This window comes from Pelecanus crispus, chromosome 5 (genome assembly GCF_030463565.1).
Source record: "Pelecanus crispus isolate bPelCri1 chromosome 5, bPelCri1.pri, whole genome shotgun sequence".
In the NCBI taxonomy this organism is placed as follows: Eukaryota; Metazoa; Chordata; class Aves; order Pelecaniformes; family Pelecanidae; genus Pelecanus; species Pelecanus crispus.
In genome coordinates this window covers 39843915-39864479 of record NC_134647.1, presented here as the reverse complement: position 1 = coordinate 39864479, position 20565 = coordinate 39843915, and the positions used below count along the sequence as shown (strand labels likewise).

Here is a 20565-nt window from a genome sequence, read left to right as displayed (position 1 = left end):
CACCAGTCTGTCTACTTTTCTTTTCCAGTAAACCTTCTTTCTTTCTTTCACCATGTGAGTACTGGACATCTAAAGTGGGAAGGAGGAAAGAGAAATCGCTCTAAAAAAAGTACAGCTCACAAATTATTTCTGTGATAACCTGACTTGTGGCTGTTTGGTTTTGTTACGTTTTCTTACTCCGATAATTTCCAGATACCAGTATTTTCTACCTGAACCAAAGTAGTCTGGTCAGCTAATTAAGTAGTTCATGATGCTCAAAGAGCCATAGAAGTAGTTCTCAAGCTGTAGAGCATTGTGCATTTAGCCTTGTAAACCGACAACTTTGAAATACTGCAGTGGTTTCAAACCAATTTGAGTAGGAGTAGCCCTGAATTATTTTCCTCATCCTGTAAAGGAATAGACTACTTTTCATTGTTTAGAGTATTGTCCTTTTCGTATATTTTTAATTTATTTTTAAAGAAGCATTGTTTTTTCTGGCAGAGATGGTACAACGTTGAGATCTGAGAGCATTTTTAACTGAATGTGCCATTGTGACTCATTTAGAAAGTTTCTTGGGACATCTTGACCAAATTGTTTCATTGTGCCTTTTTTGCAGTAAATTAACGGCTGTTATAAATTAGTGGTGTGCTATAAGATGTTTTCTCCTTAAAGCTGTCCTCCTGTGTGGTATAACAGAAGTTCAGAAAAATAGTCCCTTCCCCAAAACAGAATAAGAACGTGATGAGCCATTAAGTCAGGGCTATTAAAAAGAAATATGGCCAACTTAAAAGGCACTAAAATGGGCAAAAATAGAATGTGGTACACTGATAATAAATGCTGTATTTCTGTCATGTAGAAAATATTTATACTGCCTCCATTAGCAAAAGTCCTTGGGTGTGTTATTGTGACACCAACTCAATTTCCAGTTCGTAATTCCATCATGCAATTCCTGGTGGAAATTACTACATGTTGAGTGAGGATTTTCTGTATTAGATTCCTTGGTTTCTTAGCATTGCTCATCTGCTTTTGAAGGTGAGAAATCCCTCTACAAGTTGGCAGGTCAATCAGTGGTCAATAGGCCCCAGCACTGTCTTATTCCAGTATTTAGTTGGATTGGTTGTTTTCAGTATAAACTGATGGGCCTTCACATTTGTCAAATATTTAAAAACTGTTGGATTTTCCTTCATAGCTCGTGGAACCCTTAACTCCAAGTGGCACAGCACCCAACCAAGCACAGCTTCGTATCCTGAAGGAAACTGAGCTGAAAAGAGTCAAGGTTCTTGGCTCTGGAGCCTTTGGAACTGTATACAAGGTAAGAGTCTTCAACACAGAGCAGCGAGTTCCCTCTTTTAACTTTTGAACCGTCAAGTTCTGCATTACAGCAAAGCATCCCATACTGTGGGTAGGTTCATGAGCCCTACATGTCTGGGAAACTCATAGGCTATTGGAATTGTGTGGGAGGAGCACACCTTCAGGCTCAACCATTAACTTTAGTTTTAATCAGATATGCAGATATTATTTCTTGGTGAGAAAAGGAGTGTCAGCCACAAGCATCCTTGCATGCAAGAGGTCTGATGTTTATGTCCAAATCTCAAAGGCATGAACTAGGGCTTAATGAGCAAGTCAAACCAATCACCCCACTCTTTGGAAGCAATGCAAACCTGCCAAATCGAGGTGGTAGGTCAGAGCAGTGGAAGAGGACAGATACTGCATCTGTCTTCAAACTGGGGAGGAAATGGAGGAAGTACAGACCAGGTTGCTACAGCTACAAGGTCACAGGAATACATTTTTGAATAATCAGTTTGAATATACTTAGACAATAATAAATCGATAGAGATGGGTACCATGAGATTGCCAAGAACACAGCAATAGTCAAGAAGGATGGAAGAGTAGCCCAAGAGACACACAGTTTGTGAATTTTAAAGTTTACTTTTTAGGTGTCTCAGATATCAATTAAGAAGTAGTTTTGTGGAATTTTTATTATTTTATAACTTTGTGTATTCCCAGTTCTGAGGTTCATAACTGAACTGCATAATGTGACAAAATGCATCAAAAAGAACTGTAACTCTGAATGAAGTTTCTATGATTGTTGTCTTAATGTCACTTTTCTTTTATCTTTCTAGGGCATTTGGGTCCCCGAGGGAGAAACTGTAAAGATTCCTGTGGCCATTAAGATCCTTAATGAGACCACTGGTCCAAAAGCCAACGTGGAGTTTATGGATGTAAGTAAGAGATGATCAGCGTCTCTTGAGTGTTGGGGCGGGGGCACATCCTTCTGTAGTCCACAGAGATTGCAAAGAGGAATTTCTGCCAGGTTTTTTTCCTTATATTTAAATAGGAGGAGGAGGCTTGTACACAGGATGGATATCGTGCTGATGTTCAGCGAGTGCTACAATATCCTGTCCCTAGAAAAATTCAGCTGCTGAGATTTTGCATAGGCCATTTGCCTCCTTCCCTTGGTCTTTGACAAGCTGTCTCAGTGTTAATGCATATCTATAGCATTCTCTATTGCAGCAATGTTCAAACAAACAAACAAAACCAACCATCCAAAAAAAACCAAACAAGGTTCCACCTCAGCTGCGAGTAGGTCAGTGCTGCTTCTCTGAAGCTGTAGAGCTAGGCAGATCTGTATGAGGCAATGCTCTGCCCTGTTTAGTTTATTGCATGTAGATGATTCCATTCCAGAACTGTAAGTGCCTGGGGTATCAGGGTAATGAAGGGCTGGGTTTTTCACTGTGCAAGTATCATGGACCTTAAGGTGCCTGGAGTTTTCTTATAAATGGTCTTCCCATCACTGGAAGGCTGATACTCCTCTGTCTCATGTGCCAGGTGTTTTATCTTTCCATGGCAGAGAAGCTAGAGACAAGAGAGAGAAGGAGTTGCAGGGGAACATCTTACCATGTATGCAAGTCTCCGCTGGTGCAGAACTCACAGGAATGGAAATTTAGCCTCAGCTCTCTTCTGCTTCAGTGTTCCTGAGAACTAAGCACTGAGAGTCGGGGAGCTGTCAGCAGCAGCAAAGCATAACAGGGAGGGGAAAGAAAATTTAAGTATGTTGGATTTTAAAAGCCCTTTTGCTTTACTAATCTGAAATACTGTTACTAAGAGGTCAAGATCATATTTTTCATGAACATTCTATGTTCACAGAGACTATGCACTCAGTTTTTAGCTATGTGCCAAGATCAAGCCTCATTGACAGTGTGAATGTGTATGTCCTATTCAGTGACAATTTTTTGACAAATCATAGACATTTGCACTTTTGTGTAAATCCCTCTTCTGAACTTGAAAATTACATAGGACTTTTAAGCTTTGAAGATCTGTTCAGTGTATAGGCTTAATTTGGTTAGCATTAACGAGATTGTAAACCACAAGGAGAATGTACTCCCATTATATAGACTGTTCTTCCATCTAGAAATGAATAGAAATGTACAGTTATGGATTTAGCTGTTTCACACAAATTATCACATGTGAGTTCTTAGGCAATTGAACAAATGCTGTATAGATGAAGGGATTTCCTGTGCTTTTTACAGAGCACTGCACATTTATGTTGATGACATTCAATAATCATTGTGCACAAATAATTAAAAAAAAGGGCCGTTTTCGCCCTGTTCAAAAGGAATGAATTGCACTAAAGGGATAAAGAGTATTAGATGTTTGCTTAATGAACAAAATAATGGTCAAGAGTATTGTTAATGGTGGAGCTCCAGAAAGACGAGAGCTGGTATTCAGCACCCTTTTGAAGTGAATGTGCAGGGAGAGCAAGGGCACTGAATGCGATCTGTGGTCCATGTCTGATGCCAGCAGTCAGCGATGTAGATTCCAGCCTCAAGATGAGGGAGTTGTTATCACTGTATGAAAGTCAGTGGAACTGAGCAACTTGCACCAGCTGAAGATCCAAGCCTTTATCCGATAGAGAAATAATAGTAGTATCTCCTTCTTTGACACTGATGAACCTTGAAGTGTTCTACAAAGGAAACATAAGGTCCCTGTTAAAAGACAAAGTTACTTGTCTGAGGTTTCATAGCTCAGCTTGATCAGCTGCCTTAATTCACTGGACCACATTTCCCTCCAGTGTATGCATCGTAAAGTCTGATAAATGGCTCAGAAATTATGAAGGTTTTTTTGAAACTACAGATTTTAACTGTGTAAGGTACAGCCACACTAGGAAAGGTTTCCCTTTAAAATAACAGTTTCTCATGAGTCTCTGACCCAGTGGTAACAAGGTGAGAGGAAAGTGAAGGTTATTTTGAGTCCTAGAGGTTAATAATAACCTAAAGTTATTTTTAAGCATAATAAAAAAGAATTGGACTACATCATTAGTTGATATAAGTGACAATAAGGAGAAATAAGATGTTTTGTATCAATGCTGCATCAATGCGTGATAGATGTGCAGCGGTCTGTAACATCCTTTGCTGTACTGCATTGATGAAGAAGAAGATTTAATTTCATTCTTTTGAAATAATTGCTCATGCAATCATACAGCTGTTCCTGCCATCCTCACCTCCTAACCCAGTTCTTTATTTCCTGAAACAAGCCACATTTTTAAAGATAATGACCTAGGCATTGTTTATGGGTTTGATGTGACCGCTCCTCTCTGTCTGAGAAAGGACATAGTTTTTAACTTTTTAAAATTTTAAGCTACTATGAGGAGGTAACTTAAATATCTTTCATTAAAGAGTAAGTTATCATAGAAAAATCTCATTCTCAGTCCAAGGCTTTGGTCAGTATAACTATCCTGATAAAACTTAATACGGTTTACTGGTGTTACTTTATGAGGAAAATTTAAGTGTACATATGAAAGCAAAATGCATCAGTTGTGTTTTCAGTAAAAAGACTATTATGAATAGTTGTTGGATAAAAGCAGTTGTATCAGAATTTTTAAAGGTATATAGGTGACTAAGTGCCATTATAACATAGTGGGGGTTAACTCTTAAATAAGTGTCTGAAATGTTGGTTATGAATGGGAAAAGGTTAGTGGGAAGGAGGTGTCATTATATGAGTCACACCCTTGACTTTCATTTTTTTTTACTTGTCAAGTTCAGGTGTGCTTTTGTCAGCAATTACTTCTTACTCAATTGTGTATGTCCTTGTACTTGCAAGTAAAACTTAGCATTCCTTTTAGAGAGGCTCTGGAAAATGTAGAGCCTCTTGTAAACAGCAGTTTGTGTACAGAGAGAGTACTTGGGACACTTCAGTGTCTACAGAAATAGCTGGTATAAATCTTAGTGGCATTGTCCATAGGCCCTGGTTAAAACTTCTAGTGTTGGCAGAATGTAAGTCTAAAAGTGCCCTGCAAGCTCCTGAAATTCTGCTAAATGTTATGCTAAAAGAGTAAAGAACAACAATTTGGCTACTGGGCTGTCATTTCAGCACCTTGAACACCCACTAATGGATCTGTAATGACTGTAATGATATAATGCATGATGTTAGCACCTGCTATGGCCAAACACCTCCCACCCTCCTCCCATCAGGGGATGATGAATTGGCCGTCATCAAAAAGTACATCCCTTATTTAGAATTTTTCTTCAAGGAGTTGCAGCAGAGTCTATTTTCTGGGCTTTCTCTACACATTCCCAGCTAGCTCTTTTTCTTTTACTCTGCTCCCTGCTTTCTTACATAGTTTTCATCACTGCAGTAGTCCATGTCTGTTACAACAGTGCAAGCTGAAGTCTACTAAGTAACCCATACTGCCTTCTCCAGGGCAGAAGCAGAATGTACATGTGGACTTCCATGGATTTGTTTTCACTCCACAGAGGTTGTTGCTACTGTTTTGTAAAATGTAGGTTTACCTTTTTTCCACCTATTTCTGAATATGTGTTACCTCTGGAATAATTTCACAGCCTGAAGAATTTCCCCTCAGGTGTTGAAACAGTTAGGTGCTTAAGTTGTGGGGCGTAGTTTCTCCTCCCTGCTTGGCTGGTCACACTTCATCATCCACCAGAAAGGCTCTGGAATTTGAATTCAGAGTGCAGGTGTTCTTGCTACTGCTCTGCCTGCAGGTGTGTCTGGGAGGGGAGTCACCAGCGGACGCAGGGGGTATCAGGAGGGAAGGATATCCTGCTCCTCACCCTAAGGCTGGTAACAGAATATATGAGGGTCCTGAGTTTTGGGGAGGGAAGAGAGGCTTGTTGTGAGGAAAAAAGGCAAATATACAGCTAAGAGGTTACTTGGTAGTAGAACAGGGACTTATAATTTCACTTGTGAAAACAATTTCCCCTCTTAAACCTCAAATTATTTGACTGTTATGATTGTCTGATAAGTCAAGTAGCCATTGGCCTGATCAGATGGTTTAACATCAAACCAGATGCTCAACTGAAATGTAATACATTCCAAAGTCATGCTGCAGTTGGAAAGACTAGCAAACTGTCTTTGAGGCTAAAAAAAAAGAAAAAAAACCCACCCAAACTTTAAACTAACATGTTCTGGGGAAACAGACAATTGATGAGGGCCTTTCCTCTCTAGCCCTCTAAGCTTGGTGTTTCCAGGAAGTAATCCTGTGAGCTGTGATTCTGTTGTCCAGGGTTTTGATCCACTTACAACTTTAATCTATCCTCTCTGAACTTAAATGCTCCATTATCTGTTAGAAAATAATTAGAGGCTGCAAGCACAAGTCTGCATACACAGGGTTCCTTGGGAGTCCCTGAGCTCATTGAGATGAAGACAGTTTGACTGATGGTGGTCAGCTGATATTGGGCCAGAAGCTAATAATAGAAGGCAGTGCTGCTTAGCTAGGTGAGAAAGTTAACTTGGGAAAAATTAAACTGAAAGGTTTGGGATTTATGGTTGGAAATAAATTTCCCATTCTCATTTGTTTCCTGGTAAGAGAGCTTCAGAGGCAGTTGGTTTCTTTTATGGTTTTATAATTAAGATCTAGGGGGCTTCTTGACTTCGCCTGGACTTACTGTAGTTCCCTGCTGTCTCTAGGAGCAGTGTTCAATGTGCAGGAGAGCATTTGTCAAGCGAAGTGTAAAGATAATAAGTGACAATGACCTCCACCAGGCATGCAGCAAACAAAGTAAAGCTGCATATAGGGGTCTGATACCCACATGTTTTATTTATGTCTGGCCTAATTAACTAAATTAATAAAGCAGTCATTTGTCTTGTACTGCAAGAAGAAACAGCTTTTCCTAAATTGTAAGCCTGTCTATTATAAGACAAATCCTCAAGACATATCAAACTTACCTTTGGTTCAGAGATTTCAAGAGGAAAAAAAAAAAATCATGTAGCTGACTAGCAAAAGAGAGTTTTGTCTCTGTTTGGCTGAAAACCCACAGAGATCTGGACAGGTCTAGATGCTTTCTTTGTTTCTTCAGATATGTCTAGATGCCATTGTGGAAACTACACTGGAGACACAGCTAGCTAGTCAGGTGAGGAAGCTGAGAGAAGACTTACCTGGGTTTCCACCATTGGCATTAGACATACGAAGGTTCTAAGCTGAAGCTTTTCAGTTCCTTCCTTGGCCCACGGCAGCTTTCATAGAGCCTTTGGGGCTCACTATGGACGTACAGTTTCTCAGCTGACACAGGTGCATTTACACTGAGCCTTCTTGTAAGATCCTGCCTTATACAGCTATGTAGGTGACTGGAGAAGTATTTTTGTCCCTTGAATTATTTTTAATTCCCTGTATACATCTCATGCTACCTAGTGAAGTGTTTGGCCCAGGTCTTCAACAGTCCATGTAGATGCTTCTGAAAGTCTGAAAAGACATTACTACTAACAGTAGTTGGATAATACATCCAGGCACCCCACAGTCATTCCACTGACTGCATGGGTGCTTGGGAAATATAACTGAGTTAATCTTGAACCTCAGTTTAAAGGGCAGCTTTAGGATCAAATGAAATCCTTTATGGCAGCAGTGAGACATCTTTCCTCATCCTCATCTGTTGTCATTTATATAAACATCCTTCTTTCCAACTGGCATAAGAGGTCTCTTGTAAGAATAGCTGATAATGAACAGCAGTGTTGCTGCACTGCCTGGCAGTGTGCTTCAGCTGCAATTCAAACAGGTTTTCACTCCCTCATGTTAAGTTGCTGGGGTGGGGGAACAAGGGGTGACCTAACTCATCTGATTGTAGATTCCTTTTTGTGCAGTCTCCCCTCTTCCTCCCACTTATGCACACTGTAAGTATAGGCACTTTAGGGGGTGAACTGTTTGCCTGTCAGTTCCAGGCACAGAAGCTCAGTGTGATTGCAATTACAGTTTCCAACTTGTCCAGAGGTGCCAGAAATCAAGCTGTCCTTGAGAACTCTGCATACTATGCACAAGCCCCGAGAGTGATCAGCCTCTACAGAAGCTGGAAATCTGATCACTACTGAGGGTTAACATTTTTTAGTCATCTGAAGATTAACTGTTGCAAGGCCACATTTCTGTTATTTCCATCTTAAGTAATAATTTTCTCTTTAAATGGTTACTGCAGTAATTTTTCCTTCCATAGTATGCGAGGGCAAGATGTGTGTGTATGTGCAGGGATGTGTTAATTTTCCATATGCAAGAGCATGTGGCTGTACGGAGAAAGGATATACAGAGAAAGGATGAAGTACAAGCACAGATAGACAAGCCAGGCTGTTTGGAAACGGTTCTGCTGGCATAACATTCTAACTGGGAAATACAGTGAGGGAAGAAGGGTTTGCATGCTCCTGGTGATGGGGGAAATCTGAGCCCTGTTGAAATCAATGGGAGCTGTGAACCTCCCAGTGAATTCAGCAAGGCCAGGACTTCACCTCTGGAGTCATTCTTCCAAGAAGCCTGTCACAGGTTTAAGGGAGAATCACGTGCTTTAGTGAGTGACTGACGTTACAAGTTATTCCTGAGTGAGTTACGAAGTATCTTTATTCAGAAGCTTTTTGTTGATGGCAATGGCAGAGCTCCGTATTTAAAATTTATATTGCATTATGACTTAGAAACCCTGCGTAAGGTTGGGTAAATCCGTGAGTGGGGAAAAGATCAGGAAGGAGTGCTAGTTTATTCACTGGGAAACATAACTATGGATTAATTGAAACTATTAAAAATTCTAATCAAATTCAAGAACTAGTTTTAGCTGTAAAGAGTATGTGTGTGAAGGAAACATTTTTAACTGATGTCTTGTATTATGTTTTCTTTTTACAGGTGTGGTGTACACCAATAATATAGAATCATAGAATCGTTTAGGTTGAAAAAGACCTTTAAGATCAAGTTCAACCATTAACCTAACACTACCAAGTCCACCACTAAACCAATTAAGGGTAGAGTAATAATTAATTTCATGTTTACTGGCTTGGTGGTTGGATTATTTTTTAATGCAAGCAAAACCAGGAATCACTAAGGTTGGAAAGGACCTCTAAGATCATCAGTCCAACCACCAGCCCAACACCACCATGCCCGCTAAACCATGTCCCAAAGTGCCACGTCTACCGTTTTTTGAACACCTCCGGGGATGGTGACTCCACCACCTCTCTGGGCAGCTTGTTCCAATGCTTGACCACTCTTTCCGTGAAGAAATTTCTCCTAATATACAATCTAAGCCTCCCCTGGTGCAGCTTGAGCCCATTTCCTCTCGTCCTATCACTTGTTACTTGGGAGAAGAGACCAACACCCACCTCACTACAACCTCCTTTCAGGTAGTTGTAGAGAGTGGTAAGGTCTCCTCTCAGCCTCCTCTTCTCCAGGCTAAAAAACCCCAGTTCCCTCAGCCGCTCCTCATAAGGCCTGTGCTCCAGACCCTTCACCAGCTTTGCTGCCCTTCTCTGAACACGCTCCAGCACCTCAATGTCTTTCTTGTAGTGAGGGGCCCAAAACTGGACATAGTATTCCAGATGCGGCCTCACCAGTGCCGAGTACAGTGGGACAATCACCTCCCTGCTCCTGCTGGCCACACTATTGCTGATACAAGCCAGGATGCTGTTGGCCTTCTTGGCCACCTGGACACACTGCTGGCTCATGTTCAGCCGGCTGTCAACCAGCACCCCCAGATCCTTTTTGGCCAGGCAGCTTTCCAGCCACTCTTCCCCAAGCCTGTAGCGTTGCATGGGGTTGTTGTGACCCAAGTGCAGGACCCAGCACTTGGGCTTGTTGAACCTCATACAGCTGGCTGTGGCCCATCGATCCAGCCTGTCCCAGTCCGTCTGCAGGGCCATCCTACCCTCGAGCAAATCGACACTCCCACCCAGTTTGGTGTCATCTGCAAACTTACTGAGGGTTGATACTTGTTGCTTTGGATTGTGTGTTTGAGCTTGGTTACTGAAATGTGAAGTCAGTTATGTGCTTAGCTGTATGTGTAATTGCTATGAAGTTCAGGATCCCATAGCTGCCACTGTTTTATCAGGACACAGTAGAAATTGAACAGGCAAAGGATGGGAATATTAAAAAAAAATTTAAAAGGAGAGAAGTGGTGCTATGAGTATCAAAAGTGGTACATAATAGTTTAATTAGGAGATTTAATCAGAAGCTCCTGGGATTTGGATTTTCATGATGAGTTTTCTGTTGCTTACAGTACCACAGGTCTCTAGTTCCTGGCATTGCACTGTATATTGCCACCCTTTACTATATGTCAGATCTGGACCTGAGCCAGAATGCTCTTCTCCAGCTTCATGTTTTCCCAGTCTTATATATATTGTATCTGGATGTGGGCTTTTAGGAGAGCAATCTTCTGTGCTTCAGTAAAAATTTCTGCTGGATACTGTAAGGCCATGAATTCTGGGGACTCATCTCCCAACATGATAGTGCCTGCAGGTGCTAGTCTTTTCATCTGCATAAACAGTGGATGGTGTGATTTAAGGCAGAAGGGAAGATACTGTCTGTGTAGGAACAGACCTTGCTGGAGTGGTAGGCTGTAGCTGATAGATTTGTAATTACACACATGAGAAACAGCCTTCCTTAAACATCAGCAAAGTGACTGGGAACACTGGAATTCTTTGCAGAGTCTTTCTGACATTCAGATGCAAAGTGCAGAAATAAAACTGACAAAATGTGGTAAAATGGAGGATAAGATTATTGAATAATGCGTGGTATGTTATGAGAAGAAGCTGATGCAGATACCCACTTTTAAAGCAGACTTTGGCACCAAGAACTGTGCAACTGGTGCTGACTTCCCCCTAAAAGAAACTGAAAGCCTGTATTTAAGAAATTTTCTATTACTTTGCATTTTTAATTTTGTGCCTCCAGCTCACATTAGCAATATAAAATAGGTATATGTTAATTTTTAAGTTCCTAAAGGGCGATGCGTATGCCAGAATGTTGCCACACTGATAAAAAAATGCAGGTTTTTATGGGACCTCTGTTAATAAAAAAGAGGTACTGTTTCCACAGGCTTAACTGTAATGCATCCCAAACAAGCCATCACTAGTTTGAGGTTAATGGTGAATCTAATGAGGTTTGAGAGACAGACTGAAGAAGAAATGTCTTGATATTTAAGTCAGAGAAGCTGGCTGTAAAACTTCATGTACATGCTGGCTAAACATTTTTTAAGTACACTGTCTGTGATTTAGTACAGTGCCAGATGGGTAGGCTATTACATATCAGATTTTTCATGAAAGCAGGCTGATGGGGCTGTGTGTGAGCTCCAGCATGTGCTGCAACTCACAAATCGGCAACAATGCAGAACGCGAGCAATGGCAGAGGGCCCTGGAGGATCAATGCATTATATTGTCATACTTGGCTTTATACTGCCAAAGTGCCAAGTCAACGTAAAGTTCAGGAAGAACAAGGGGTTTTGTGTTGTTTTGAGAAAAAAAGATCCAAGACCATTTTATACATACAAATACTCAGAGTGTCCATTTTTAATAGAAAGTTAACGGTACAGAAGCACAGGCTTATAGGAGCTGAACTTGAAGTATCACTGTCAAAATATATTTTATCGTCAAGTCTTCTAAGAAACTGTAGTTTGGAATGCTTCTCCCTTAGTGCTTTGTTGCAGATAACCCTTCAAAAATTAAGTGTATTCCATGTCTCAGTGCTGATCCAGACACCTCTGATAACATCAGCAACTGTCACAGACTTAAACATCTGTTCATATTAATATTCTACATATTATTTACAAGTCATAGTCTACTGTCCCTATCGCTGCTTGTCACATAGTTGTAATAGAAGACGTAAGACAGGGAAATCTGGTACATGACTGGCTTGCTGATAATCTTTGCAATATTCTGCCAATACCTTTTAGACTTCAGTGCAATAACTAGGATAAACAGAGAGAGAGCTGAGGCCACAATGTGGCTGGCAGTCCACGGAGCAGTAATTGCTGGTTTGAAATACTTTGTCCTTCAGTACTGAAACTGTAGCAAAAAATAAGCAAGACTTTGCAGAGCAATATTTTCCATATTAACTTTGGTGTTGCTTCTCATTGTATTATACGGCATCTCTTGGACCTATTAAGATTAGAAAACCTTTGTGCTGTGAAAACATGGTGAGTTTGTCCCTGCCCTGAAGGGCTTTCAATCAAGATAGACACACGTATAAAGGGTAGAGGAATGATTATTATTACACCCATTTATAGATGGAACTCTCTTAATTGCAACACAGATCTCATAACCTCTAAGCAAATTATTTAATTTTTAAAAATTAATTTTTATTTTTAATTATGTTCTGGTTTTAAATTGGCTTGGAATGTTTACTTAGAAAAGCAGATACTATATGAGGTTTGTTTTCAGACAAAGCTGTTTTATCTAATTACCCACTGAGAATGTGTCTAAAATGTTCTTTTCAAATCTCTTGTTATCAGTCAGTGCTTGCCCGCAAGTCAGGTATTTTAAAGAAGCTGGATGACACTTGATATAAGGCAATTTGTGTGTTAGCAACAAAAGAGAGAGACTAGGTATTCCTACCTCTTAGTTATGTATAAGGTGATTGCAGTTGTATCCTGAAGGTTTCTGCTTTATATAGAATATCAGGTTTTTAATTGCATAGACAAATATGCATTGTACAAACTACAGTTACATAGGTTTCAGATAGACCAGGGCCTTTTGTTATTTTAATGCTTTACTGACAAATGATAGAAAAATGTTTAAGAAAATACAGTTATGTAGATTTTTGAGCCACGTTGACAAACTACAGCTGTGTTGCATTTGCTCAATACTAGATTCAAAGGCATTCATTGATCGACTTGCATAGGTAAATCCTGTGATATGGAGCAGTGCAAAGGTAGGAAATGGCTGATGTACAGTCAAATAACAGTTTTTCTGATGGAAATGTAAGACCTCAGTAAAGTAGGGGCACGTGGAACAGGGACTCGCTACGGACAGTTCCCCAGGCTTCGATTTGCTGAGTGGAGGTAATGTCAGTGGATCGGCAAACCTCAGGTTCAATCTATTTGGAAACATTCTCTGGTGTTGAGGATGCTTTTGCTGGCTAGGCAGTGCCCTTTGGTGGAGTTCAGTGGGATGATTTGTATATGCATATAAAAGCAGAATTTAGCTCGTTGTATGTTTTCTGAAGCCAAGCAAATTGTTTTTTTTTTAAAATGAAGTATTGTTAGTTTAGGTTGGTGGCTAGAGTCACCTGCTAAAAATACAAGTCCTGAGAAGTTGCTTCAGTAATGAAAGTGTTTGGAGGAGTTTTGGAAAGAAATGGTGTTTGAAATGAGGAAAGAAATTGAGTTTCCTTGGTGAAATGTTTTCTTGGCAAAATAGTGAAAAAATATTTCTTGGTAGAACTTGTTAGAACTAAAAGGAAGAGTTTCTGCTGAAGCTTTTCAGTGGGAGATAAATTCCAGTGAATTCCTCAGCTAGAAGATGGTTTAGAAATATGGTAGCGATTGAAATACCTGTTTTGTCATTTTCCAAATGAACACTGGTGGATTTCTGTTTTGAAGTCATTGGTCATTTCAAAAGTCAGACTATGTTTATTAGACAGGAAAGCTGTCAGATCCAAATTGGAATATTGAACTTTTTTCCTATGTGATTAAGTTGTGGACAGCAGGGAGGAGTGGAAGGACTGGGGAATTTTTTCTGTAGCTGAGTAAAAGATGGGAAACATTTTCCAGTGCTAGGGCTTTTCTGAGGACCTGAATGCTGTGTCCTGTCTGATTTTAAGCAGAGCGGGGAGATGCTTCTGGTCCCTCTGTGACTAATCTCTTCTATCAGGTGAGAGCACAATTTACATTCTTGACAGTGCTGTCATTCAGATGAGAACATAGATCTGAGTCAAACTCTAGACTACTGAAGGTTACTGATGTCGATGTTTATGTGACAGCTTGGCAAGCTCTCAAAGTGTTCTAGAGCTGCAGAAAGTGTCTTAAACCACATTGTGTCACCATATAAATGTTTCTAGCTCAACTAAAACTTGCCCTCTGGTCTGCAGTTGAGCTGGCGCTGAAAAAGCGAGTGGCACTCACTGCTCCATGTGGACATAAAAAGTGTCACACGGAGAGGGCATTTTCTTATCATGTAATATCCTTATGTAGCCCAGTCCTGAAAGATGCGTTAGTGTACAGAGATGTCTGTCTCACTCCCCTACCTGTATAAATGAGACAAAATTCCAGGTCACTTTCAAATTCATATTGGCCTGCCCAGAGCTGGTGACTGATGCCCATTTTCTCCTTTTCCACACAGTTGCAACACAACCTAAACATGCCATCTATATCTACTTCCAAAACCTTCTCTCAGGGAATGCTCCTTTAAGGCCCCAAGTGATGTGCAACAGCTTGCTGTGGCTTTGGCATTTCACTGGCACAGAAGTCTGCTGAGGTTGACCAAAGAACCAGCAATTTGGTGTTGTTTTGAGCTTCACAGTGCATGCCTCAGAGGCACAGCATGTTCTTTGATACCAGTAAGATGTCATACCATGGTAGTGTAGGTCTTTAAAAACAACTTTTTAAAAATGAAAATGTAAATGCATACAACAAGGAATAGAAGGATGGATTAATTATATGTAACTCTACTTCTGTTTTATAAAAGTCACCCCAAATATGTAATTTGTGTTGGCTAGAACAGCTGGTGGTGTAACAGCTATGGATACCTTTTCCTGCTTTTTATTAAATGTCAACCCCTTGACACCTGAGCTTCGTAGTAAGATGCAAAATAGGTGCTAGCTGTCAAAACTCCCTGCAGTGTGGATCAAAACTCCCTGCAGTGTGGATGGGGTTACTGCTTTATAATCAGGGTGCAAATTGACTGTGCTTCGGATCTGAAAGCAAGCTTGCTCTTTGTATGGCACATTCATAGAGCTGCTGTGAATATGTCTCTAGTACTAACTTTGGCACAGCAGTAGTGCCTTGGGGTTCCAGGTTTCTAATTGTGCTTCCTTTGCCTCAAGTTTCCCTGGCAGTGTCATTTAGAGCCTTTTTCATTTTCTTTCCTAGACAGCTGCAAGGTACAGCTGGCTGTTGAAAAGCAGATTTACCCCAGTCAGCCTTGTTGCACTTTGCTGTAGGAAATGCTAGGAAAAGAGGTTTTGGTTTTGACTTGTAGAGTCCTTTTAGTTAAATAGAATCATAGAATCGTTCAGGTTGGAAAAGACCTTTAAGATCATCCAGTCCAACCATTAACCTAACATTACCAAGTCCACACTAAACCAGTAGTCCTTTGGAAATTCTGGATCTGTGATACCATTCCATCATACTAGCATAGTTAAATGTTCTTGGGATTGTAGTAATTCACAAAAGAGGATGAAAGTATAACATAAATTATTGTTTTGCCCTATTCATACCACTCTCAAATTACAGATTACGTATAAAATAGGTATTTCTTCCTGTAGTACTGCAAGGTTAAGGTTTAAGTGGTATTTGCCCATAACTTTATGTTCTTGGCTTTTGCACTTCAGTGAGATCTTGTCTTTATGAGAGTGTCTACACAGCCACAAATACAAACTAATAAATACAGTTATACTGATTGATTTGTCTGAGGCTTCTGTATTGGTAACCGACAGTTGGCCGCTCATTCATGCAGATTTGTTCTTGGAGTTGTTTGGCTCTCCCAGACAGAAGTCTGGACCTGAATATGGCCACTCATTGAAGAGCAGACGTAGTATTTGATGTGGGGGTTATTGCAGATGTCAAGATTTTATCAACATGAAAAAAAGATTCATTATTGGGTTATTGTTTTTTATATATATGTGTGTGTGTGTGTATATTACCGTGACAGTAGGACATGCTCAAATCTTGTGAAAGTTTTGGGAGGAATATGAAACGTTGTGATTAAAGCATAAGACAAGCTGCCACTCTTAAGGTTTATAAGAACCTTGCCTCCCCGCCCCCGAAACATATCTGTAGACAGGCTAAGGATGTGAGCTACCTTTGCTTTCCTTTGCATTGACTTCCTAAATTCTGGCAACTTTACAGAGCCAGGTTACTGAACTGGGTGGGCATCATCCCACGGATGGCCATGGAAGGGGTCAGAGGAGCTGTCCAAGCTCGTAGCCAAGTCCCCTCACAGAGACTCGCTCCACCCCCACCCCCCAGCAGGACTGGGGAGAAAATGGGAGGAACAGGAGAGAAAAGTCCTGGGTCAAAATAAGGATAGGGAAATCACTCGCCAATTACTGTCACAGGCAAAACAGAGTCAACTTGGGGAATTTAACTTATTTTTTTGCTAATTAACATAAATATTTAATAGCTGATTCGGTATTAGCAAACAAACAAAAACCCCAACATTAAAACATTTGTGGGAAAAAAACACCTTTCCTCCCCCTCTCCCTGGCCCAACTCCAGTCAGCTCTCTTCCCCGCTGGTTGCTGCCTGCGGCAGCATGGGCTGGCCGGAGCTGCCTGTGTCTGGTTCGGGGCAGCCCCAGCCTCTTCCCACAGGGGCCTCCCCTGCAGCCCCCCTAGTACCGCAGCCCTGCCATTCACACCCAATGCTCCCAATATTTGCTGTTCTAGGAGTTCCTAAGGCTGGGTGGTATCTGCCCAGCAGCAGGGGTAAGGACCACATCGCTGGGTGCAGGACTTGGCCAGGATCAAGGTTCTGCCGTGGCAGGTGAAGCGCAGGGCAGAGCCCAGCCTCGCAGCAGTTGAGAGAGGAGATGCAGCGCACAGAAGGTGGGAGGTATATGAATTTTGGTGGTGGCAGTGATGTTCTTTCAAGTATTTTTTTTTAAGAGGTTTTTAATTTTATCTTCTGGAGAAGAGTAGGTCAACAGGATGGTAAAGGAAAGAACAAAGAAAGCAGAGAAGAAAAGGATGGAGGAAAAACTGTAGAAACTCGGGGGAAAATAGCAGGCAAAGTAATGTTGAAAGGAAGAAAGCACTGTGACACAGGAAGTGTGTGGCAGCTTTTGATGACTTTGTGGTTCACTGACGCTAGCTTGGTCAAAAAAAAAGAAGTCTAACAGTGAGCCAAACAGTCCAATGAAACCTTTTTTGTTTAAATATCATCGTCCCTTTGCAGTACTTGAGTCCTGAGTGTGATGCTCTTAGGCAGCTGAATGTAGATGAGGGAAACATGGTGATGAGTCTATTTTGAATTCTCAATTGAGAGAGATTAAATACCTGGGTTATGGGCAAAATGTATCTTTGATTAACTCTTAATGTTGATAGTACACTTGATGAAATTAGGTTTCAATCTGATGCTATCCCTTTAAATTGATCCTGAAGGAGGAAGGAGCTTTTAAAGTCAAGCTTTTCAGTGATAGCAGAAAATTTCAAAGCAATGTCCTAAGACTCTTCAGAAAGGAGTGAGAACTTGATAGATTTTTTTTTTTCTCTGTCACTCATTCTTGAGACCTTGCCATCACTCATCTTAAATCAAAAATCAAAGCATTAAGTCCCTTACCTCCTGAAAGGAATCTGCAGCTGTGACTGGAAATGTTTAGAAGCTGGTCAGTGGTAAGGTCTGTTTACCCTCTGTCACAAATGCAGGTTTGTGAATCCTGCTGATTATGTCGATTCACTATGAAAGTCACTCATGACTTTACACAGTTTGATTTAGTAAAAGTTAGAATTTACTTATAGCGAATTGCAGAATTTGATTATAGTATTTTTAATAGCACTCAATCATCAATGATTAATAAAGTGATTAGACAAAATTGATCAAACAGTGACTTAGTTACAGATTCGCAGATGGCAAGGTTCACTCTATTACTACACAGAAGCGCATAAAAGAGAATTAAATCACAACAAGTTAAGATGATTCATAAAAGCATTGCGTATATATGGAATAAAGGCCAAAAGGGCTGGGGGGGGGGGGGGGGGGGAGGGGACCCTCCCGTTGAGTCACAATGTTCAGACTAGACCCCCTTGCTTTCTAAACTCCTTAGAGAGGAGCCTAGGTGCGGCTAGGTCTAGTCCTAGTCTCAGACTTGGTCAACGGTTTATATGGATAACTATAATGTATATATATGCATATATGTATATCTAGTACATAGGAAAAATATATAAAGGAAATTGGATTATATGAGAGAGAGAGAAAAATTGTATGTAGGGGATACGGAAACCCTCCCGTTGAGTCACGAGATTTAGAATGGACCCCCTTGCTTTCTGAACTCCTTCTCAGAGAGGAGCCTAGGTGTGGCTGGGCCCACTCTTAGTCTCAGACTTGGTCAATGGTTTAGGAGGGTAATACTATAAGAATAATACAGCAATATAAAACTCCTTTTAAAATTAAATCATACATCTACAAACTACTTAAATTGATTCATGCATGCACACTTACAACTATAAATGCATATATGAAAATAATATACCTGTTAAAAATTCCCCTCGAGTTTAGTGAAATACTCATGTCTAATGCCTTGGCATTTCTCAACGGGCAAGAGTAGAGTCTCGAGGAGTGAAGAATATCAGCAGCCCAGGCTCCGTTGTCAATCTCCGGCAATGGAGTTCTGGTGGCAGCAGACTTTCGGAATCTGCTAGTTTTCGCTGACTCTGAGAGACGTTTCGATCAGAGGGAGATGCTGGTACGGCCCGTGGCGGTCCAGGAGAGCTCAAAGGGCCTCACTTAGGACTGCCGTTTATAGGATTGTGAGATGATTGACTTTAATCACTAGTAAATTTCCATCCGAGCCACAATTCGGGTCGGCTTGTTGCTGGAATTCCAGCAGTGATGATACCACCCTATTTCAAGGCTGTCCGGGGTAGCTGTTTGTTCTCGTTCCCCTCGTTAGCCATAATACAAATCTTGATAAGAACAGAGCCGCTCTCTGCTCCAGCCATGTAGGAGTTTCTGGTACAATTAAGGAGCGCTTAACTGACCAACTCTCTAAGCAAAAGCTGCGGCCTGCGAATTCCTGAGATTGTAAAGCAGATGAAGTAAAGGGGAAAAACAGGACAGGAAAAAAAAACAGGGGCAAGGGGAAGATGTACCACCACACCCTCCTGTTCAAATAATGCTGAAATGATTGCTCTTTTAGACTGTATGTTTAGAACCTAAAACATTTTTGCTAGTTGCATCAAAATACTAAGAAACAAATCACTTTTGACAGACTATTGTGAAATAATGATGCATGTCACAAACTGTAAGTAAAACATTTGTCAGAATGATACGATCATCTGCACGCTGTTAAACTGCTTACACCCGATCTGCAAGGGGGCATGGCCGGTCTAAAACCCACTGTTACTTAGAATCACAGAATGCTTTGGGTTGGAAGGGACCTTTAGAGGTCATCTAGCCCAACCCCCCTGCAGTGAGCAGGGACAGCTTTAACTAGATCAGGTTGCTCAGAGCCCCATCCAACCTGACCTGGAATGTTGCCAGGGATGGGGCCTCCACTACCTCTCTGGGCAACCTGTTCCAGTGCTTGACCACCCTCATTGTAAAAAAAATTCTTCCCTATATCCAGTCTAAATCTATTCTTCTTTAGGTTAAAACCATTACTCCTTGTCCTGTCACAACAGGCCTTGTTAAAAAGATTCTCCCCATCTTTCCTGTAGGCCCCCTTTAAGTACTGGAAGGTCACAATAAGGTCTTCTCGCAGCCTTCTCTTCTCCAGGCTGAACAACCCCAACTCCCTCAGCCTGTCCTCGTAGGAGAGGTGCTCCAGCCCTCGGATCATTTTGGTGGCCCTCCTCTGGACCCACTCCAGCAGGTCCATGTCCTTCTTGTGCTGAGGGCCCCAGAGCTGGACGCAGCACTCCAGATGAGGTGTTACCAGAGCAGAGTAGAGAGGCAGAATCACCTCCCTCGACCTGCTGGCCACGCTTCTTGTGATGCAGCCCAGGATACTGTTGGCTTTCTGGGCTGCAAGTGCACATTGCCGGCTCATGTCCAGCTTTTCATCTACCAGTACCCCCAAGTCCTTCTCTGCAGGGCTGCTCTCAATCTCTTCATCCTCCAGCCTGTACTGATGTCGGGGGTTGCCCCATCCCAGGTGCAGGACCTTGCACTTGGCCCTGTTGAACCTCATGAGGTTCACACAGGCCCACCTCTCCAGCTTGTCCAGGTCCCTCTGGATGACATCTCATCCTCCTGGTGTGTCAACAGCACCACTCAGCTTGGTGTCATCTGCAAACTTGCTGAGGGTGCACTCGATTCCACTGTCTATGTCATTGATGAAGGTGTTAAATAGCACCAGTCCCAGTACGGACCCCTGAGGGACCCCACTTGTCACCGGTCTCCATGTGGACATTGAGCCGTTGACCACGACCCTCTGGATGCGACCATCCAACCAATTCCTTATCCATCGAACACTCCACCCATCAAACCCATATCTCTCCAATTTAGAGAGAAGGATGTTGTGGGG

At 41.5% G+C, this 20565-nt stretch overlaps 1 protein-coding gene across 1 annotated transcript in view; it reads left to right on the top strand.

Moving 5' to 3' along the window:
- Positions 1–20565, top strand: part of ERBB4 (erb-b2 receptor tyrosine kinase 4) — a 429738-nt gene that overhangs the window by 295413 nt on the left and 113760 nt on the right. Inside the window, exons 18-19 of the mRNA XM_075710522.1 lie at positions 1169–1291; positions 2103–2201. Of these exons, the coding sequence (XP_075566637.1) occupies positions 1169–1291; positions 2103–2201 (222 nt within the window). The remainder of the gene's footprint in view (positions 1–1168; positions 1292–2102; positions 2202–20565) is intronic.